At 37.2% G+C, this 23,807-nt stretch overlaps 1 protein-coding gene across 3 annotated transcripts in view; it reads right to left on the reverse strand.

The window, feature by feature from the left end:
- Positions 1 to 3,209: 3,209 nt before the first annotated feature.
- CEP135 (centrosomal protein 135) overlaps positions 3,210 to 23,807 on the reverse strand; it is a 77,694-nt gene continuing 57,096 nt past the window's right edge. For 2 of the 3 annotated variants that reach the window (XM_055341825.1, XM_055341836.1), the window contains exons 20-26: positions 22,959 to 23,069; positions 22,460 to 22,645; positions 16,029 to 16,238; positions 14,641 to 14,843; positions 13,425 to 13,529; positions 10,123 to 10,236; positions 3,210 to 4,951 (exon numbers count right to left, since the gene is read on the reverse strand). In XM_055341825.1, coding sequence (XP_055197800.1) covers positions 10,134 to 10,236; positions 13,425 to 13,529; positions 14,641 to 14,843; positions 16,029 to 16,238; positions 22,460 to 22,645; positions 22,959 to 23,069 — 918 coding nt within the window. In that variant the 3' untranslated portion in view covers positions 3,210 to 4,951; positions 10,123 to 10,133. The remainder of the gene's footprint in view (positions 4,952 to 10,122; positions 10,237 to 13,424; positions 13,530 to 14,640; positions 14,844 to 16,028; positions 16,239 to 22,459; positions 22,646 to 22,958; positions 23,070 to 23,807) is intronic. The other variant, XM_055341845.1, reaches the window with a different exon arrangement.

Consider the following 23,807-nt stretch of genomic DNA (forward strand, 5'->3'; position numbering starts at 1 on the left):
CTTGCATCCTTCTTCCCCTCCTCCCTCTCTCCCTTTATCTTGTTTTGTCCTTCCCTATTAGTGCAACAGACTTTACCAAAATATTTGATTATCTTTAAGTCACACATCTCTTGCAGAATCTCCTATACTTATTTCCCTAATTGATTTCTTCCTTGAAAAGTGTTTCAATAGCCAGTTACAGTAGTTTCAAAATTCCTTTTAGCATTCTAAAAATAATATGATCTTGTCTCCAATGTAACTGCTGAGACATTTAATGTTTTAGTCTGTTTGGACTGTTAAAACAATTTGGCATAGACTGGGGTGAGGGCAGTGGCTTATAAACAACTAAAATTTAATCTTCACAGTTCTGGAGGCTGGAAGTTCAAGACAAGGGTGCCAGTATGGTTGGAGTCTGGGTTGTACACTGCCAACTTCTCGTTGTATCCTCACATGGCAGAAAGGGTGAGAGAGCTCTTTGGGATTAGCTTTAAAAGGGGATTAATCCCATTCACGAGGGCTCCACCCCTCATGACTTAATTACCTCTCAAAGACCCTACTTCCTAACATCTGGGGAGCAGGGGTTTAACATAGGAATTTTCACCTTCAGTCCATAAGAGATGTAAATTTGATCTTTTTCAGGTGAACTGTTTCTTTCTGGCGCTTTTAAAATTTCTTCCCTTCTTTAATATTGTATCTAATGTGGATTTCCCTCTTCTCTCCTACTTGGCTTTTGCTGAGTCCTTTCAATAAAGACCTCAGATTGTATCCTTTGATTTGGTGACATTTATCTCCATTATTTCTTAAAATATTTTTGCCTTCCTAATATTTCTCTCTTCTAAGACTTATTATTACCTAAATGTTGGCACTGCTACACACATCCTCCATAATGCTTTTCTTTTACACTTTCAATCTTTTTTTGATGCCTTCTCAAAAAAGTCCTTAATCTTATCTTCAAGTGCATTTTTTCATTTTAAAGCTCTATCTATACCCAATCATTCTCCACAGGAAGATAGAAGCAGTATCAAATAAGAACAAAATACAACAAAAAAGTATTAAGTGGAAACATTAGGTGTGAAGAAGGAAATAATACATGGGGGTTCTTGGTATCTTGACAAAAATGGTTTGGAGTAATAGGAATAAAGCATGATTGGAATAGTTCAAGAAGTAAAGGTGGGTGTAAAGGATGAAGTGAGTATAGATAACACCTTTAATTTTATTATTATTATTATTATTATTATTATTTGCTCTGAAGGGTACAAAAAATGAAATGGTTGGCTCTGGGTTTTTAAATGGGAGATTAAAAATGGGAAGTATGCATGTAAGTGGGAATAAGCCAATAGAGCAAAAATGAATCAGGAATGTGGGGTTAAAGGCAGTGGTAGAAGGGATGATCACAACTAGATAAATAGCTAGAGGTAGAGATGGTTCATGTTATAATAGGATAGGAAGTTATACAGATACCAGGTCTCCAAATATATTGCTAATAGACAAAGTTTCCTTACTGTTTCCATTTTCTCAATGAAAAAAGAAACAACCTGAGAGCAAGAAAGAGGGAGGACTAAAGGTCTGAGTAAAGAGAAGGCATGAAATGCTTGCTGGGGAGAGGTTAAGTGTGAATTGACCAGCAAAATGTGGACAGATTCTCACACAGTGCGGTGGACCCTTGATTTTCAGGGCCATAAATTTCAAGCATTAAGAGCATGGTTGTTGTTTTTTTTTTTTTTCTCTAGCCCCATTCAGGTGCTTTGGTGCAGATGCAGTGTTGTTGGATACAAACAAGATCTGAATTTTCAGTTTAGAGGGATAAGAGAATTTAGGGTATATGCAAAGAAAATGATGCCTATGCTAGATAAAGAGGAAAGTGAGGAACTTCTAGACAAGGGATAGGTGAGAGAATCAGTTGTCTGGAGAGTGAAAGAATTGTTAGGCTAGGCATAAGAGAGTGACCTAGAAAGGTGAGTCGCACACTAGAAGTTGGATTTTTGGAGGTAATGACAAGATCTAGAGCAGTGTTTTCAAACTATAGGTTGAGCCCCATTAGTAAGTCATGAAATCAGTTTGGTGGATCAATTTCTAAATTAGTATTTTAAATCTGGTGACACAGTAGAATCACCTAGAGAAACTAAAGTTAAAAAAAAATTGGGGGCACCTGGGTGGCTTAGTTTGAGCATCTGCTTTTGGCTCAGGTCATGATCCTGGAGTTCTGGGATCGAGTCCTCCATCAGGCTCCCTGCATGGGGCCTGCTTCTCCCTCTGCCTGTGTCTATCTCTGTGTCTCTCATGAATAAACAAAAGCTTAAAAAAATAAATGAAAAAATGCTCACACCTAATTCCCAGAGATTCTGATTTGGACTAGTGTAGGGTTCAGACATGTTTTTCATTAAAATTATCCAGGGGTAGGGCAGCCCAGGTGGCTCAGCGGTTTAGCGCCACTTTCAGCCCAGGGCCTAATCCTGGAGACCCGGGATCGAGTCCCACGTCGGGCTCCCTGCATGGAGCCTGCTTCTCCCTCTGCCTGTGTCTCTGCCTCTCTCTCTGTGTGTCTCTCATAAATAAATAAATAAAATCTTCAAAAAAAAAAAAAAGAAATAAAATTATCCAGGGGTACCTGGTGGCTAAGTGGTTGAGCATCTGCCTTTGGCTCAGATGGTGGTCCTGGGATCAAGTCCCTCATTGGGCTCCCCGCAGGGAGCCTGCTTTTCCCTCTGTCTATGTCTCTGCCTCTCTGTTTCTCATGAATAAATAAAATCTTAAAAAAGAAATTATCTAGGTAACTCTTAATGTACAAGCCTGGTCAAAAACTACTGTTCTAAGAAGATTCTGACATAAATAAGACTGATGATAGAACTAATGGTAGAAAGACAGTAAGTCAGGTGCCAAAATCTTCTAAGAACCGGGGAGTGCCTGTTTATCATTTTGTAGATGGGTTTCAAAGAGAAACTTTGACTTCATTTCTTCTATTTGAACTACCTAGAACTAAATCAAAGTTAGTGAAAAAAAAAAAAAAAAAACTACCTGGAACATAAGCACAGCGATTTCCCCATATCCTACCATGATAAAATTTGATTTGAATTAATTGTACTTAATTTTAGAATTAAGAATATTGCTAAAATTTAAGAAAAAACTATTTGTAAGAAAGAGAAAATAAATTGACTGTAAAGTTTATTGGAAAATCTATGTCAAACATAATTTAAAATTATTTAAAGCAAAAACATCTATAAAAGGTCAGAACATTCAGTATTTTAGGATAAAACTAATTTAGAAAAATTGTAGTAACATGGTTAAGAAAATAACAATTATGGCAAGCTATACTTTTTTTTTTACATTTTTAAATTATAGAAAACATTAAAAATAAAATATATCTAACAAAATATGTCTTGCTGTTGCTTGGGGGGGAAAAGGTGGGGACAGATATTTTTTATTTTATTTACATGTATTTATTAAAAGATTTTCCATATGACATTGCAAATAGTCCCATTTCTCTTGTATTTTGCTATATAATACATGAATTCACACAAAGAAGGCGGAATAAATAAAATTACAAAGATGGTAGAAAAGTAAACCGCATCACACCCAAATACATAGTGAATTATTGCAAAGGGCATAACCTGAACACATAAGGCCTATTAGTTTTGGAAAAAGAACAGTGCCCACCCCCAGGTACACACAAACACACACACGCATACTCCACTGTAGTAAACCACAAGAGGAAACAAAACATATCATAAAAAACTGGTCTTCAACTTTCCTATGTTAGTTCTTAAATTCTTCTTTTCAAATCATAATGAAATCTACTAAGAACAGGATTTTTTTCAAATGTGTATGGTTCAAACACGATTAGTTTTGTATCTGACATTCTATTTTTTACTTCTGTTCTTTTATGGATGTATGTATATATCTAAATTCCTTAAAATTACAACTTTGAAAATTAGCTGTAAAAGTTGTTTTCTATTTAACATGCCACAGTTCAGAGTTTACATACTATTCTGCAAGACTGATAAATTGTTAACACACAGGTTTAGAAGCAAAAAACTGATATTACTGAATGTATATTGGCATTTTAACAAAATGCTTTACTATATTTACTCCATATACTTTTATACTCTGAATTTTTTTTTATACTCTGAATTTTTAAATTAATACAGGGAGGAATTTTATTTACTGAAAAAGTGTCCCAAATTTATTCTGTTGCTTATAAAATTCTGAATGCAGCTTCTAGTTTGATTTTGATAGAGTTTGTATTATATGAAAAGTCCATGTGATAACCAAAATAATGTAATACTGTATATAATATGTAAATGTATATTTTCCATCACCATTCTTCAAGTTAGCAATAACAATATATGGTAATCATTATTTTATCAAGACCTCTGCTATTGTAAGGATAGACCTGAATATATTACCCTAGATGACAGACAGCAAACTGGTGAATAATTAATTTTACATTTAGAAGAAAAAAGTAAAGTGAGACAGTACAGCATCAAAGTTGATAATCCTATGTGAAGGCATTAAAGATATGGGTTATAAACACAGGCATGAAAACTAAAAACACTTTGAAAACAAGTACTGTAAGAATATTTATATACATGTATCATGGCTCATTATGAAAAAGATTATTAAAGCATAATGTGAATAATACATTATATTAATTCACAGTATAAAAACACACTTTGGAAAAAAAAAGTAAAAACACACTTTGAGGAGTAATTTAAGTCAGGAATAGTATAAATACAGATAAAACATTAGCACTATTAATACATATTTTGTTTTGTCATATATATAAAAATATACACATAGATATGGCTCTTTTAAACCAATTTTTTTACATAAATATTCATTGATTTAAATAAAAGTTGACAGAGGTAGAATTTGTGTCAATGTTCATGATTTTCAGGAACAAGTACTTCCGAATATTTCACTACTGTTCTGTCCTTTAAAAATCCATATAGGTAACTCCTTGAAAGCCATCATTCTGAAAAAAAGAAGGGAGAGGAAAGGTGAGTTAAGAGAAAAATGATAAACAAAATTGCTTAGTACATTCACAAGAAACTGAGATTGTTTTCAGTTTTAATTGAAACTGCAGTCTCCAATAAAGCCTTTGCCCATAATCAAGTTATAGTAAGTACTGTTCTATACTTAAAAAAGATATTCCCCTGAAACCACCAAAAAAACAAAGTATGAGGATTAAATAAATGATAGCTATAGAGTGAAAAGAGATAACACATTAGCTGAGAGAGACCACTCAAAACGAGGAACAATATGATGTTTAGGCTAATATACAAGTACTGTAAATTGTGGTATCTGTGTCTTAAAACAGCATATTAGGGATAATCAAGTATTTTTCCAAATATTTTGACCTTATGTGCTATCTAATTACTCTCCCAATTAAACACACATACACACAAATATGAGAAATTCCACAATGGAAACACTGAGAAAGTAATCCAAGCAAATCCTGGAATATCCATGTGATGAACTGTTAGATAATGAATTTTAAAATGGGACTTTTGAAATTTTAATGATTGTATTTTATTTTTTTAAGATTTTATTTTATTTATTCATGAGAGATACAGAGAGAGAGAGAGGCAGAGACACAGGCGGAGGGAGAAGCAGGCTCCATGCAGGGAGCCCGATACGGGATTCGATCCTGGGACTCCAGGATAATGCCCTTGGCCGAGGCAGGCGCTAAGCTGCCGAGCCACTCAGGGATCCCCAAAATTTTAATGATTTTGATGATGAGAGTAGATGCCCTCAACAATTTATTAAGGAGAAAATTCCCAAAGAACAAAACAAAAAAAAATTAGGATAAAAATTGAGTAGATATAAAATCTATGAAAATTACATATGTAGGTCTATGAATGTGTGTATATTTATTACACATTGAATACAAGAAGGAAGTATATACCAAAATGCAAATTGCTAATTTTTCTGGGTTGTAGGATTAAAAGTGATTTTCATTTGTACACCCATTTTCTTTTTCTTTTCTTTTTTTTTTTAAAAGATTTTTTAATTTATTTATGAGAGACACACACAGAGAGAGAGACAGAGAGAAAGGCAGAGAGAGAAGGAGGCTCCATGAAAGGAGCCTGACATGGGACTCGATCCCGGGTCTCCAGGATCAGGCCCTGGGCCGAAGGCAGCGCTAAACCACTGAGCCACCCGGGCTTCCCTGTACATCCATTTTCAGCCGAAAGACAGAAGCAACTCAAGTATCTATCAACTCATGAACGGATAAACAAAACGTGGTATATTCATATAATGCAACACTGTTCATTTCAAAAAAGAAGGAAATTCTGACACAAGCTCCAACTTGGATGAACCCTGAAAACATTTTAAGTCACAGAAAGGACAAATACAGTATGATTCCAATTATATGAAGTAAACAGAGTAGTCAAATTCATGGAGACAGAAATTTGTAATGGTGGTTGCCAGGAGCTATGGGGAGGGGAGGATGGAAAGTTAGTGTTTAACGGGTCAAGAGTTTCAGTAGAAGAAGATAAAACCGTTCTGGAGCTGAACGGTGGACATTATTTTTGCACATTAATGTGAATGCCAGAGAAATGCATACTTAAAAATGGTTAAGAATGATACATTTGATGTTATGTATATTTTATCACAATAAAAAAATGTAAAATAAAGTGATTTTGGTTTCCTTCTTTATATTTTTGTATTTTATGTTCTCTTCGTGAGGATATATTATTTAAACGCAAGATTACCACATGACCCAGAAACTCTTCCTCTTTAGGTACTTCCAAAAGATTTGAAAAAAGGGACTAAAACAGATACTGTACACAAATGTTCATATTCATATTATTATTATTATTCACAATAGCTGGAGGTGAAAACAACTCAAGTAATCCATCAACTGATGAGTGGATAAACAAAATATGGCACAAACACACAAAGGAATATTATTCAGTCACAAAAAAGAATAAAATTCTAGCACATGCTACAATATAGATGAACCCTGAAAACATTATCCTAAATGAAACCATTTCAACACAAAAGGGCAAATACAGTATGATTTCACTTTGATAAAAAAACAGAGTAGGGGGATCCCTGGGTGGCACAGCAGTTTAGCGCCTGCCTTTGGCCCAGGGCACGATCCTGGAGACCCGAATCCCACGTCGGGCTCCCGGTGCATGGAGCCTGCTTCTCCCTCTGCCTATGTCTCTGCCTCTCTCTCTCTGTGATTATCATAAATAAATAAAAACTAAAAAAAAAAAAGAATTTACCTACTCTTTTCTTTTTTTTTTAAGATTTTATTTGTTCATGAGAGACACACAGAGAGAGGCAGAGACATAGGCAGAGGGAGAAGCAGGCTCCCTTACAAGGAGCCTGATGTGGGACTCGATCCCCAGACTCCGGGATCACGCCCTGAGTGGAAGGCAGATGCTCAACCGCTGAGCCACCCAGGTGTCCCAGAATAGACAAATTCATAGAGACAGAAAAGTAGATTAGAGAATTCCAGGGCCATGGGTCCAGCTGTACACTATTGTAAATTTAATGCCACTGAGTGATACACTTTCTTTAAAACAAACCAAAAATTTTTCTAATTCATCATAGCTTTAGAAATAGCTGAAATCCAGTATGTTCTGTATCAGTGGTTCTTAAAGTAGAATCTGGAGACATCTGGGAGTCCTCAAGACCCTTTTTGGAGGTCTATTTACATAACACTGTGGAATTATTTGGTTTTCACTTTTACTATCTCATGGATATACAGTGGAGTTTTTCAGCGGCCACATGATGTGAAAGGCCAGGCAGTAAATATTTTAGATTTGTGGGCAACAGGATCTTTGTCACAACAAATTAATTCAGCCACTGGAGAAAAGCAGTCTTAGACAATATGTAAACATGTGGCTCTGCTCCAATAAAGTTAAATTTACAAAAACAGGCAGTGGAGTGCACCTGGGTCACAAACCTTGGCTTACCAATCCTTGATCTAAAATGCAGCTGTGAATCTAGTATGAGAAAATGTATGTGTCACAACTGTTACATGGCTTTATAACAAGAGGATGAACCTCCATGTAATCACCCTTAAATTAATACAGCAGCTTTGGAGTTGTGAGGACACAGTGATTGCAACCAGCACTGAGAAGTGGTCCTCAAAGCAAAGGAGGAAAATACACATTCTAATCAAATGAACAAACCCCAAAGCAAAAGCACAGCAAACAGGAATCATTTAAACCTACGTCCTACAAATACTAATAAACCCTGGGGGCATGAGTATGTTAAAGCATAGTACATAAGTAATGTTCATAATGAGGATTCTGGGCATTTGAGGAAATGCTTAACTATCTCCTATATACTTCTATTTAGAAAGGTAAAGAAACACCTATTTTTTTTTTTTTTTTTTAGAAACACCTATTTTTAAAAAAGACTGACTTTGCTATTTCTGTCAGGGAGCTTGCATTTTTCAGCTACCTACCTTTCAAGTCCTGGGTCTCACATACTTCTTTCCCATTCATTCCCTTCTCCAATCAATCAGCACATCCCTCTGGCCCTTCCTCTGTCAAATGTATTCTAGTTCTTTACAACTACTTTGCTGTATCTATTTAAGTTTGAATATCTGCATGTCCAGTGACCCAACAACCTCACTCCTGAGTGTATAGCCAAAGGAAATACACACGTCTAGTCACCCACAGGTACTAGAATATTCATCATAATTCTATAATAGCCCAAACTGGCAATCACCCAAAGCCCATCTACAATAGAATGAAGAAATGGACTGTGGGAGAATTCACACAATGTGATACTACACAGCAACAAGACTGAACAGCCTACAAGTACACACAACAGTACGAATGAATCTCACAAATACACTGTGGAAGAAGCCAGAAATGTATGGTTTCATGTATTAAATGTCCAAAAACAGGCAAAAGAAATGTCTATGTTTTTAATAAACAGGACAGTTACTTCTGGAGTAGTGTTTATGACTAGGAGAAAGCCCAAGAGAGACAGGTTTTGTTTCTTGATCTGGGTGTAGATTATACATGGGTATGTTTAGTTTGTGAAAACTCACGGAGCTGTATACTAGGATATGGCACTTTTCTGCATATATATTACTCTTTGTTCTCTCTCTCTCTCTCTCTTTTTTAAGATTTTGTTTATTTATTCATGAGAAACACAGAGAGGCTGAGACACAGGCAGAGGGAGACACAGGCTCCCTGCGGGAAGCCCAGTGCGGAACTTGATTCCCAGACCCCAGGATTACACCCTGAGCTGAAGGCAGATGCTTAACCACTGAGCCATCCAGGTGTCCTTATAATTTGTTTTTTAAAAAACAAATATTGTTATACGGATCCTGAAGTTAGTATATTGTTCATTACGTACCTCTTTCTGGTCTCCCTGCCTCTGATTTTTACCCTCCCCAATATGGCCCCAAATATAGTTATGACGTTAATCCACCAGGAACAGTTCTTTCATCTTAATCCCTCCTTGATACTCATTCTAGACACAGAAGGTTCCCCTTGGCTTATAGAATCAAGACTATGTACAATCTCTAATTTTGCCGCACATTCAATATATCTTGTATGTCCCACTCTACCTTCTCTGCCTTTTTCCCTCATCATTCCCCAACAATCTGCCATTCCTGTCAGACTGAGTCTACTGTGCCATGTGCATTCCTATTTGTACCTTGAACCTAGCCATTCATCAAATATTACCATGGATTTCTCATACTGTCATTTGGTATTTTATTATGGATGTCTTCTCTTTTTTAAAATGAGATATAATTTACAATACAATGAAATGCATGAACTGTTATTAATGTTTAGGTCAATGAGTTTTTACAATTGTATATACCCATGTAATCATCACCAAAATACACATTACATTACTTCACAAAGTTCCCCTGACTGCCTCTGTGGGCAATTTTCCTTCCCCCAATACTGAAAACTACTTTCTTAATTTTTGTAACTACAGATTAGTTTTGCCTGTTCTTGGTGTTACATACTTTTTTTTTTTTAAGATTTTATTTATTTATTCATGAGAGACACACAGAGAGAGGCAGAGACATAAGCAGAGGGAGAAGCAGGTTCCTTGTAGGGAGCCTAATGTGGGACTCGATCCCAGACCAGAATAACACTCTGAGCCGAAGGCAGACACTCAACTGCTGAGTCGCCCAGAGGCCCCCATACATACCTTTCTGATAATTAACAGCTTATATGTTCAGGAGAATGTACAGGAGACCTCAGAGTAGAGCTAAGGGGTGGTGTGGGAAGACCGTGTCGACGCATCTCTTGGATTGCTCGTTCTCTGTCAGTAAAGATCAAATAAGAGATTATACCAAAAAGTGAAATACAAATATAAGGCGCTGTTACTGTTTTTTTTTTTTTTTAAATTTATGATAGTCACAGAGAGAGAGAGAGAGAGCGAGAGAGAGAGGCAGAGACACAGGCGGAGGGAGAAGCAGGCTCCATGCACCGGGAGCCCGACGTGGGATTCGATCCCGGGTCTCCAGGATCGCGCCCTGGGCCAAAGGCAGGCGCTAAACCGCTGCGCCACCCAGGGATCCCTGTTACTGTTACTGGTTAATTAACTTCTCCTCAATTAATTAATGAGTTTTTCTACTAAAATTAAATCCTATGTTCTTATATATTTTTTAAGTAGTAAACAAAAGATTTCAATTAAGGTAATATGTATTATAAAAGATTGTTCAAAGCCCCCCTAAATAGAGATTTTCAAAGTTGGCTGATTCCCTCCTCTTCTCCCCCTTCCTTTCCTATCTCTTCTTTTTTTTTTTTTTTTCCAAATCATTATTTTTAATGTCCAACGTTTATAATATGAGGGCCAGGGCTTTCACCCCAACTCAAGTTTATAAATTTCTGATTGGCTTGTGAGGCCAATAGGGATACTTCTTCTTGTCTAATTTGCTTTCTAGGAAGACTTCATTCAGGTCCTCAATGATCATCTGATCAAATGGAATTATGTTCTTCATCTTCTCCAGCTCTTTTTCATATTCTTCAATCCTGGCTTTTGAGAGAGACAAAAACTCAGCACAGCTTTTCACATCTTCTTTTTCCTCAGCATCCACCTGGACAGTGTATTTATCCTCTGGTACAGGAACCTTCAGGGCATTAAATTTCTTCTCAAAGTCATCTACCAAGCCAGCTTTTGCCACATTGGCCTTGTAGTAAGCCCAGTCGATAGCAGGTGGTTTCTCAGGAAGAGTTGCCAACCTGGAGGTAAGCATCTCATTCCAGGATTTCAGGGAGTTGGCAATGGCCTTCTGGTTTCAGGGTATGATCTCCCCAAAAGCGACCCAGTCAATGGTTTTTAGAGCAAGTTTTCGCCAAGCCATCTTGAGATCCTTCACCAACCCCAGTGGCCCACAGTCCACACTCCTATCTCTTCTTGAACATAAAGCTAGCCTCTTCCTTCTTCCTGCCTAACAACTCCCAAATATCAGAAGTGAAGTAACTATTTTTCTCTGTTATGCTCTCCTGCCCTGTGTCTGAGTCAGCACCACAAAGCATGGTGACTGTGTTGCTACCTCTTTTGTGGAGTATTCAGAGACTCTGGCCTAGACTTTCTGCCTTATGATCTTCAGTATCCAGGATTTCTACCCCCTTGGGTGTTTCACAAACTTTTTTTCATTATTATCCCCCTAAAGAAACTTTTAAAGATATTCCTTCTCCCTAAATTACCTACCTCTCCCCATGAAATTTCAGTACATAGATATACTATTTATGTACTGACGCCCTTTAGAGGGCTATAAATCATTGTAATACCTATAGTCTTTTTTGCCACTCTTTTCCCCCAAGAACCACTATTATTCCCTAGGCTGGTGTAAAGATGTGTAAACTAGTTGGACGGTAAGGAAAGAGACATAGTCATGTGAGCCAAGATTTCTTTGGGGAACAGAGACAAGGGAAAAAGAAGAATTAAGGGGGGGTCTTATAACCTTAGGCAATAGAGGATTTGATTTAAGACCCTTGGATTTAAGAGAACTTAAGTCATCATTAAGAAAATGGATATCAGGGATCCCTGGGTGGCGCAGTGGTTTGGCGCCTGCCTTTGGCCCAGGGCGCGATCCTGGAGACCCGGGATCGAATCCCACATCGGGCTCCCGGTGCATGGAGCCTGCTTCCTGCTTCTCCCTCTGCCTGTGTCTCTGCCTCTCTCTCTCTGTGACTATCATAAATAAAAATAAAAATTAAAAAAAAAAAAAAAGAAAAAAAAAAAGAAAATGGATATCATTATGTACATACAGTTTAGCATATTGAGAAACTAAATCTTCTTAATTATGAGAAATTAGTAACACTGCTTTTATGACACTGATGCATTTCTTCATTTCTCAGGTTTCTTCTCTTTGAAATCATAAATATTGATTTCTCAGCAAATTTTATCTACACTCCAAATGGCACATCAAAGTTCTGATGCCAATGGATAAGAGAACTCAAAAAGTTGACTTGATAAGCAATCTGATGAACGATTTGAGAATGAAATCTCAGGAATGTTGACATTTATGGTATTAACATAGCAAGAAAGCACAATGGAAGGAAAGTAACTGAACAAGTGATTTGCAAATGAGACTTCAATTTTAGCTGTAAAAACAGTTATTTCTGTTCGTAACACTTGGGAGATTCAAGTTTTCAATATAACACAGCAAATGAACTGAAATTATAAGTGAGTGTGAAAATAACTAAGCTCTGGGAATATATTGTATATAAGAGCATGGGGTTTAAAATTAGATCTGCCTCTCCTTCATTCTACTCAACTAATTATTATATAAATAAATAGTTTAATTAATTTTAAGTAGGTGTCACATCCATTGTGGAGCACAAGGCAGGGCTTGAACTCATGACCCTGAGATGAAGACCTGAATTAAGATCAAGAGTTGGATGCTTAATCAACTGAGCCACCCAGATGCCCCATTAAATTTGTATTTATTTTTTTAATTAAAGTATAATTAACATACAATGTTAGTTTCAGTTGTACAAAATCTATCTTGATTTTAATTTTAATTTTTAATTTTACTATTTGAGTGACTTTAGTTTCCTCTAATATAAGCATTATAATAATTGATAGAAATAATCAGAAACATATATGATATCTAGCACATATTTATCAATTGCTCTTATGATCATCATCATTTTTGTGATGATCTATATTTGGAGTTTCCTATTGGACCATATTGTTTTGGGCTCTTGTAGAATCCTTACTAGCTTGTTGATTCCTTCTCTATATTCTTTGAAATAATGTCCTAATTTTGCCCTAAGCAATGCTATAGAAAACACTGAGACAATACTTGTAACTTCATTTACTATAAGGATAGTATCTTTCACAACACTTATTGCCTTTTTAGAAAGAAATATCAGAAAAATTTATTTTTGTATGAATGTTAAAAGGAAGCTGGCTATTTTTAAGCCATATTAAATCCTTTCTGAAATAGGATAGGGAATAAATAAAAATGCTGTCCTGTACTAAAATTTTTTTCTTACCGTTCGTATCTTTCAGTTGAAATCTGCCTTTTCAGAGCATCGTGATCAGTTTGTAATTGTGCCACTTTAGCTCGAAGCATGGTGTTTTCCCGGCCTTGACTAGTTCTTAAAACAAATTTTAAAAATCAAAGAAATAAGTAAAAAATGTGCTATTTTGTAGAGTCAAGTGCTATGGATTTTTGTTTTGGTTATCAATAAATAAAAATGGAGATGATACTTAAGGACAAAAAAAGAGAAGAACATGACTTTTAACACAAATTTTTTTCTTTTTTTTTTTTCAGGAGCTTCTATCACTAAGTTTTCTTTTTCATTCATTAATTCATTCATTCATTCATCTTATTTATTTAACAAATATTTTAACTGAGCTTCTGTTATGTGCTGCAAGAGTGGACATACAAATTTGAACAAGACATCAATGATAAACATCAAGATGTAAAGTATCTTTGTTGACTCCTTCTTGAGTCCTGCCTCAAACAAAAATATATTTTTTAAAGGATTTTATTTGACAGAGAGAGTGCGAGAGAGCGAACGCATGCATAAGCAGGTGGAGTGGCAGAGAGAAAGAGAGAAAGAGAGAGAGAGAGAGAAAAGCAAGCCCCCCCCCCCCCCCCAGCAAGGAGCCCAAAGCGGGGCTTGATCCCAGGACCTGGGATCATAACCTAAACTGAAGGTAGATGATTAACCAATTGAGCCACCTAGGAGCCCAGAAAGAGAAACATTTCTAACTTTTAAAACTGTTCCATTTGTACTATCCACTCTGGATTTCTTCCCCTCTTCCATCAAATATATCCAAACCTGTCCATCTAAAAGACAGTATCATCAATCTCCTAAAAGGTAATTAATCAATATACCCATGAGGGTCATATTACACAGGAAGTCTTTTTCCTAATCCACAGCAAGAGACACGGCTCTCCCCAACCTAAAATGCTCTCTCCTTTGTTGACTCTCTTTATTCCTGAATTTGAGACATTTTTCTAAAGTTCATTCATTCATTCACTTCCATGGGTACTACCTCTGTGGTGGAGATAGACAATCTGCATTTCCAAACACAATGTCCCTTTTGAACTAAACCCCTGAATTCCCCAAAGCAGCCACCACATAAGTAAGATATTTTGGTTTTGTATCATCTTACACACTCCCATCCTACTCTACCAAAAATTGAAATATTCTTTTTGACAGGCTATTTTCTTTATATAGGTTGATTTATGCCACGTACAATTTGCTTTCTGAAAGGGTTAACTTCTCTTTAAGTAGCTGAATTTCTGTATCCTTCTCGTGGGAAGTCAAATGAGAATGAAATTCTTTATCTCTATTTGTAGCCAACAATGATTCAAGGTTTTTAATTGTAAGTCTCTCACTTGACAGTTGTTTTTTCAACAGTTCTGCTTCTGATTTTACATTTTCTAATTCCGCCACAACCTACAGGGAAAACAAAGGAAAATTACTTCAGTACAATTTCAGACTTACTCTGAAAAATTATTTGCAAAGCTATACACCCATCAGTTGCTTTATGTGGGGTATCAGTTAAAGATTTTGAACCATTTCTTTAAGTGTAAGAAAATCATCTTATTTTCAAAATAATTTCTGCTATTTTTAGTAAAGGCTTATTTGCTATAAGACCCACTCTAGCCCTTAAAATAGTTTTCACTCATACTACCTTGTCAAGAGAGGGTCATTAACATAAAATCCTAAAATGTGGTCAATCTTATCATTAAGGAAGCCTTCTTAACTATTATGTGTACCCTGACTATGCAGTCAAGCCTTCATTGGAGCTTCTTAGTACCTGAAAATAAAGATACTACTATATGGATGAAAATTAAAACACCTGTGTTTGAAAACATGCACTGAGTTGTTTAGATAATGCCTCAGTTTGAGAATGCGAAGTTCTAGCTAACTAGACTTTTAAAATTAAGTAAGATTTAAATGCTTTGGGATTTTTAAAAATATTTTATTTATTTATTTATATATTTGAGAAAAGGAGAAAGAGAGAGCACAAGGGGTGGGAGCAGAGGGAGAGGGGGAGGGAAAAGAAAACTCCCTGTGGAACAGGAAGCCAATGTGGGGCTGGATCCCAGGACCTGGAGATCATGACCTAAGCCAAAACAGACACGTAACTGACTGAGCCACCCAGGTGCCCCTAAATGCCTTGGGATTTTAATCAGAAAAACTACTCTATTTAGGAAGCAATGAATTACTCAATCTTTCATTTAAATCTTACCTTCAAACAGAGTAAAAGATGTACTGGGATATGCTCCTACTCTATAATAAGAAGACTCCTATTTTCCTAAATACCCATCTACTCCAAAACAGAGAGCATCTAATTCATCACCATGTTTGCCAGGAAAATCTTGGCAAAGAATCTAGTTGTCAAAATCCTGTAGTCAAAAAAAAAGAAAAAAAAATCTGTAGTCAACAGTAACTCCTTTCTTTTTACTTGGGGCTGGATCCCGGGGATCATGACCTGAACCAAAGGCAGATGCTCAATGCCCAGGGGCCCTCAAAAGTAACTCCTTAAAAGGGAACAAATATATTGGGCAGTGTAATGATAAAGTAAAACAATGAGGGTAGGGCTAAATAAAATAATGTGCTATTTTAAGTTCTTACCCTCTCAAACTCCAGGTTTTTGGAATTCAGTTGCTGGGTCATAATATCTTTGCCTGAGTCGAGCTTGATGCAAAGTTCTCTAAGAGATGACAAATCATTCAACACTGCTGCTTTTGCATCTTCTTGATGCCTCAGCTCTTCTTCTAATCTAGACATGGCTTTTGCCATTGATGAAATCTGAGATTCATAAGCATGATGTGCATTTATGTGCTGAAAGTAGAAAAAGAAACTGGTAAAAAGTTGAAGTAACACAATAATTTTAAAGGCTTGAATCTATACAGCCACAACCTTACTTTATAAAAATATGAAAGCCAATTTTTGCATATTTTAAGATACTCTCAGGAAGCTGCCTATTTAAAGATGGCCTATTTAATGCTTAACCAAATGAATTGTATATAATTATTAATCACGGTAACTAAGTACCTCATGTATATATTTGGAAGATGCAAAGATGAAAATTATCGTTTTAGAGTGAATAAGAGAGGTCTCTGAAGTTAGGTTAAATTTTATCTTTAAATTGTTATAATACCCTTTCAAGAAAAAATAACATATATAGTTCTTTCTCAGTTATCTTTATTTTAATTTTTTAGAAATATTTATTTATTCATGAGACAGAGAGAGAGAGAGAGAGAGAGAGAGAGAGAAAGAGAGAGAGGCAGAGGCAGAAGCAGGCTCCATGCAGGGAGACTGATGTGGGACTCAATCCCGGGTCTCCAAGATCAAGTCCTGTGCTGAAGGCGGTGCTAAACTGCTGAGCCACCCGGGCTGCCCTCTTCTGGAAGTTCTAAGAGAGAATCTATTCCATGCCTTTCCCAACTTCTGGTGGCTGCTAGTAATCCTTAGTGTACTTTGCCTTGTAGACACTTCACTCCAGTCTCTGTCTCTGTCTTCATCTGGTGTTCTTTGTATCTTGTGTACAGATTTCTCTTACAAAGGTCAACAGTCACGAGGTTATGGTCAGCCCTATAGTCAAGTATGACCTCATTTTACCTAGATTATACCTGCAAAAACTCTATTTCCAAATAAGGGCACATTCACAGGTGCTTGGGGGTTAGGATTTCAACGTAACTCAAGGCCCATAATTCTATCTACTCTTTAGGTCCCCAAAATTCATGCCCTTCCTTTGTAAAATACATCCACTCCATCCCAACATTCTAGCATCAATTCTAAGTCCAAAATCACATCTAAGCATCATCTAAATTAGATGCAGGCAATACTCTAGATGTGGTCCATCCAGGGGCAAAACTATTCTCCCTCCAGAGATCTGTGACACTAGCAAAAAAGTTACTTGCTTCCAAAAACAACAGCGAAACAGGTATAGAATAGCCAAGCCTACTATGAAAGGAAAAAATAGAAGGAATGAAGAAGTTACTAGTCCAGAATAAGTTTGTAACCAAGCAAGGAAAATTCCATTTGGTTTCACGGCCTAAGAATAATTATCAGTGCCCCAATGGTCTGTCTTCTGGGCCTGTTAGAGCGGCCCCACCTTCTCACCCTTCAGCTACAGCCCCACCCTCTTGGCCCTCAGTGGCAGTGGCACTGCACTCTAAAGGAGGGAGTAGCTCCATCCCCGGGCCTGTGGTGGCAACAGCAGCCCCATTTGCTTTTGAGCTGCCCTTTGCAGCCTTGCTGGTCTCTGAGCTACCTTCAGAGCCATTCTTCCCTCTTCTCAAAGGAGAACATATATTTGTAGCCAAATAACACTCCTAGCCTGTTTTCTGCAGGTAAGATCCCAGATGTTCAACAGCCTTCCTTCATTTCACCTTGTTTCTGTCCCCGTCATTACAAGCGATCTTTCTACGGGGGTGACTGATTGGCTATATGAGTCATATCCCTAATCTATCTGTTCACGAAGAGACTGTGGAGCCACACACGTGGCCTGTCTCCAGCGCACACTGTCTCAATAGGCTAAGAAGTTTCCAAATCATCAAGACCTGGTTCCTTTTTTCCCCTCTAAATTTTAAGTCTAGTATACTTAATACACAGTATTATATTAGTTTCAGATGTACAATATAGTGATTCACAATTCTATACATTACTCAGTACTCATCATGGTAAGTGTACTCCAAATCCCCTTCACCTATTTCACACCTCCCCCACCCACCTCCCCTCTGGTGATCATTAGTTTGTTCTCTAGAGTTAAGAGTCTGTTTCTCCTTTGTTTCTTTCTTTGTTCATTTGTTTCTTAAATGATTTGAGTGAAATCATATGGTATTTGTCTTTCTCTGACTTATTTTGCTTAGCAGTACACCCCCTAGACCCATCCATGTTATTGTAAAGGCAAGAATGAAAAGATTCATTCTTTTTTATGGCTGAATATTATTTCATTGTGCATATACATATGCACACACATTTTATACATATGTATGTATATAATTTCTTTATTCATCTATTGATGGACACTAGGGCTGCTTCAATACTTTGGCTAATGTAATAATGCTGCAAGAATCAGAGGGCACATGTATCTTTTTGAATTAGTGTTTTGTATTCTTTGGGTAAATACTCAATAGTGGGATTACCAGATCATATGATAATTCTATTTTTAATTTTTCAAGGACTCTCCAAACTGTTTTCCACAGGGGCTATACTAATTTACATTCTCACCAACAGTACATGAGGGTTCCTTTTTCTCGGGGTCCTTGCCAACATTGTTTCTTGTGTTTTAGATTTTAGTCATTCTGACAGTTGTGAGGGGATATCTCACTGTGGTTTTAATTTGCATTTCCCTGATGATGAGGGATATTAAACATCTTTTTTTTTAAAATTTATTTATGATAGTCACACACACAGAGAGAGAGAGAGGCAGAGACACAGCAGCAGAGGGAGAAGCAGGCTCCATGCACCGGGAGCCCGACGTGGGACTCGACCCCGGGTCTCCAGGATCGCTCCTTGGGCCAAAGGCAGGCGCCAAACCGCTGCGCCACCCAGGGATCCCTTAAACATCTTTTCATATGTCTGCTGGCTGTCCATCTTCTTTGGAAAAATGTTCGTATCTTCTGCCCCCCCCCCTTTTGAGAGTGCATGTAAGCAAGCAGGGAGGGGCAGAGAGAATCTTAAGCAGACTCTTTGCTAAACGCAGAACCTGACGTAGGGCTTGATTTCATGACTCTGAGATCACAACGTAAGCTGAAATCAAGAGTCAGACACTTAACTGAGCCACCCAAGTGCCCCATTTCTGCCTATTTTTAAATTGGATTGTTTTTTTTTGGTTGTCAGTTGCAAATATCTTCTCTCATCCAGAAGGCTGTCTTTTATTTTTACTTTTTAAAGTGAGCTCTACACTTAAATGTGGGGCTTAAATTAATGACTCCAAGATCAAGAGTCACAGATCAAGCTCTGATCAAGTCATAGATCAAGCTCTATTAACTGAACCAGCCAAGTGCCCCTAGTAGGTTTCCTTTTAATTTTGTTGATAGTTTCCTTTGCTGTGCAGGTTTTTACTTTGATGTAGTCCTAATAGCTTATTTTTGTTTTTGTTCCCCTTGCCTCAGGAGACATACCTAGAAAAATGTTGCTATAGTTGGTTGATGTTAGAGAAATTATTGCCTGTGCTCTTTTCTAGGATTTTTATGGAATCAGGTCCCACATTTATGTCTTTAATTCATTTTTTAAAATGATTTTATTTTTATTAGAGAGAGAGAGAGAGAGAGAGAGAGAGAGAGAATGCACAAACAGGAGGAGGGGCAGAAAAAGAGGGAGAAGCAGGATTCCTGCTGAGCAGAGAGCCTGACATGGGGCTTAATTCCAGAACCCTGAGATCATGACCTGAGCCAAAGGCAGATGCTTAACTGACTGAGCCACCTAAGCACCCCTCTTTAATCCATTTCAAGTTTTTTTCTTTAAGATTTTATTTATTTATTCATGAGAGACAGAGACATAGGCAGAGGGAGAAGCAGGCTCCCTGCAGGGAGCCAGATATGGGACTCAATCCCAAACTCCGGGATCACACCCTGAGTTAAAGGCACATGCTCATCCACTGAGCCAGCCAGGGCGTCCCTTGAGTTTATTTTTATGTATGGTGTAAGAAAGTTTCATTCTTTTGCATGTAGCTGTGCAGTTTTCCTGGTTCTATCTGTTGTAGAGACAGTCTTTTCCCCACTGCATATTCTTGCTTCCTATGTGGTAGAATAATATGGGTTTATGTCTGCACTCTATTCTGTTCCATTGATCTGTGTGTCTGTTTTTTGTGTCAGTACTATACTGTTTTGATTACTACAGCTTTGCAGTATAGCTTGAAATCTGGGGTTGTGGTATCTCCAGGTTTCTTCTTCCTTTTCAAGATTCCTTTGGTGTTTTGGGGTCTTTTGCGGTACCATACAAATTTTAGGATTATTGGGGAACCTGGGTGGCAGAGTTGGTAAAGTATCCAACTCTTGGTTTTGGCTCAAATTGGGATCTTAAGGTCATGAGATTGAACCCTCTGTATTGGGCTCTGTGCTCAGAGCAGAGTCTGCTTAAGATTTTCACCCTGTCTCCCTCAAATAAGTAAATCTTAAAAAAAATTTAGGGAGGCACCTGGGTGGCTCAGTTGGTTAAGCATCTGCCTTCGGCTCAGGTCATGATCTCGGGGTCCTGGGATCAAGCCCCACGTCAGGCTTACTAATCAGCAGGGAGTCTGCTTTTATCCTCTCTCTCTGCCCCTCCCCCTGCTTGTGCTCTCACTTTCTCTCTCTCAAATAAATAAATAAAATCTTTTAAAAAGTAAAAAGATAAATATTTTTAAAAATTTAGGATTATTTGTTCTAGTTCTATGGAAAATGCTGTTGGTATTTTGGTAAGACCTGGCTCCTTTCTCATTTATTTCTTTTCTTTGTATTTTACTATAAGTAGCAAAAAGAAACCAGGCTACACCTTATACACTTTGCTTAGAAATGTTCTCAGCTAAATATCCAAGTTTATCACTTATTCTGTGTTCTTCTAGGGGCACATTGGTGGCTTAGTCTATTGAGTTTATGACTCTTGATTTTGGCTCAGGTCATGATCTCAGGGTTGTGAGATCAAGCCCCATGTTAAGCTCAGCATGGAGCTTGCTTAAGATTTTCTCTCTTGGGACGCCTGGGTGGCTCAGTGGTTAAGCATCTGCCTTCAGCTCAGGGCGTGATCCTGGAGTCCCAGAATCGGGTCCCACATCAGGCTCCCTGCATGGAGCCTGCTTCTCTCTCTGCCTGTGTCTCTCCCGAATAAAAATAAATAAATAAATATACAAACAAACAAACAAATAAATATCCAATAACATGTTCCTCAATGGCATCTGAGACCTCACTAGAAGAAACATTAAGATTCCTGGAAAAATTCTGTTCTTAACAATTTATGTATTTTGTAAATAACAGCAGTTTTGTCTCTAGCTATTTTTTCTAAGCCCTTACTAGCATCCTCTCTAATGTGCATCTTTCTACCAATGAGTTTTTCAAAGCAATCTAGGATTTTTCTATCAAGCACTTCAAATTCTTTCAGCCTTTATTCATTACCATATTTCAAAGCCACTTTCATATTTTTGTTATAGTTTTCCTTAAGGAAAAAAGTATGGCATTTCCTGAAAATGCTAAACTTAAAAATCATCATGATTCAGCAATTCTTCTTCCAGGTATATCCTAAAGAACTGAAAGCAAGGACTTGAACAGATTGTATATCCATGTTCATAGCATTATTCCTGGCAGCCAAAGGTGAAAACAAATGAAATGTCCATTGACAGATGAATGGATAAAGAAAATGTGAGGTATATACACAATGGAGTATTCTCAGCCTTAAAAAGAAATGAAATTTGGACACGTTACAACATACATGAACCTTAAGCCTAAGTGAAATAAGCCAGTCACAAAAGGAAAAATATTGTATGATTCCACTTATATGAGGCACAAAAAGTAGTCAAATTCATAGACAAAGAAAGTACGTGGTTGCTAGAGGCTGGGATGGGGTAGGGAGTGAGGAATGGGCAGTTAGTGTAAATGGGTACAGTTTCAATCAGGGGATATGAAAAAGTTCTGGAAATGGTGGTGACAGTTGCATAACAATGTGAGTATACTAACTGCCAAGAACTGTGCTCTAAAAAATGGTAAACTTGGGGGATCCCTGGGTGGTGCAGCGGTTTGGCGCCTGCCTTTGGCCCAGGGCGCGATCCTGGAGACCCGGGATCGAATCCCATGTCGGGCTCCCGGTGCATGGAGCCTGCTTCTCCCTCTGCCTGTGTCTCTGCCTCTCTCTCTCTGTGACTATCATAAATAAATAAATTAAAAAAAAAAAAAAAAGGTAAACTTGATTTTATGTATATCTTACAATTTAAAAAAAGTAACAATACTCATAAGCAAATTATCAGAATTAATGATAAAATATTACACTGACCTTGACTTTATCAATGCTTAAACCTCACTTTAAAGTATCTTTGAATGTTGTTTTACTAAATAATGTCATTGCAAGATAAATAAATATATTACCTCCTGAATTTCTTTTTCTAGTAGCTCCACCCTTTCTCGAAGATGTCTCCTCTCAGTATCAATAGAAAGAAGTTCCAGTCGAACCGAGCTACTTTCTCCCTCAGCTTGATGGGCTTTGACCTCCCAGTCTTCAGCACGGTTATGAAGCATCTGAAATCTATCTAACAAATCTTGATTTTCTTTTTCCTGGTTTTAAGTATAAGGAAATTGTCTCTAAATTAGTAACTGTCACCCACTGGAATACTCATATCATAAACATACACACACACTGGGATTTTTGTTTTAATGAGGAAGCATACGCTATCTGTGCAGACAGCATACTAAGTAAGATCTGTGGGGAAATATAAAAATACAGTAGGCAAGATCTCCTCTCTCATATCTTAATATCTATGAGAAGAGACAGGAAAAGAAATAAATAAATGAGGAGGCAGAATAAACACACAACAAAGTATTTTTTAGATTATCAGTCTTAAATTCAACCTAAATGTTTTTTTTTTACCTTAGCAGCCATTAAGCTCTCCCATCGTGACACTTCAGTTATGTAATTATGAACTCTACTCTTCATTTCTTCTTTTTCTTGAACTGCTGCTTCCAATTCCAGTGAGATTTCCTGTTAATCAGAAAATTGAAGACAGATAAATCTACAATGAATGTGGCACCTAATTAGTTCTATTTATATTCAAATAGCTCCTTTTGAATTGGGGGAATAAGAGTAGGAGAAAGGAAAACCGTTCCTAAGAGTTATTTTCACGTTTTTCTTGACCGTGACTTTTTAACCAAATATTACCACCCATTTCCCTCAAATAGTCTTGACCATTTATATTATGGTGCTAGCTATGCTCAAGGGTTGTCATTTTAAAAAATTCATATATCAGCACTATGCTTTATACTGAATACTAAAAGTAATTTTAAAAAAATTTAAAATATTTAAAACAGGAAAATCATTTATCTTCTTAGTATAATCCTTTAATAAACCAGCACAAACAAAACCGATACTTCTCAGTATCTGCCATTCTAAAATATTTTTTTAAAATATATTTTTTTAATTTTTATTTATTTATGATAGTCACAGAGAGAGAGAGAGAGAGAGAGAGAGAGAGAGAGAGAGAGAGGCAGAGACACAAGCAGAGGGAGAAGCAGGTTCTATGCACCGGGAGCCCGACGGGAGCCCCGATCCTGGATCCGGGTCTCCAGGATCGCGCCCTGGGCCAAAGGCAGGCGCCAAACCGCTGCGCCACCCAGGGATCCCTGCCATTCTAAAATATTAACTTACTTATAGGTATATCTCTAAGTTGTTGGAAGGACGTGTGAATAATTAAAATCATGGATCTTTAAAACACAGCACTTG

Source organism: Nyctereutes procyonoides, unplaced genomic scaffold (genome assembly GCF_905146905.1).
Source record: "Nyctereutes procyonoides isolate TBG_1078 unplaced genomic scaffold, NYPRO_anot_genome, whole genome shotgun sequence".
Taxonomy (NCBI): domain Eukaryota; kingdom Metazoa; phylum Chordata; class Mammalia; order Carnivora; family Canidae; genus Nyctereutes; species Nyctereutes procyonoides.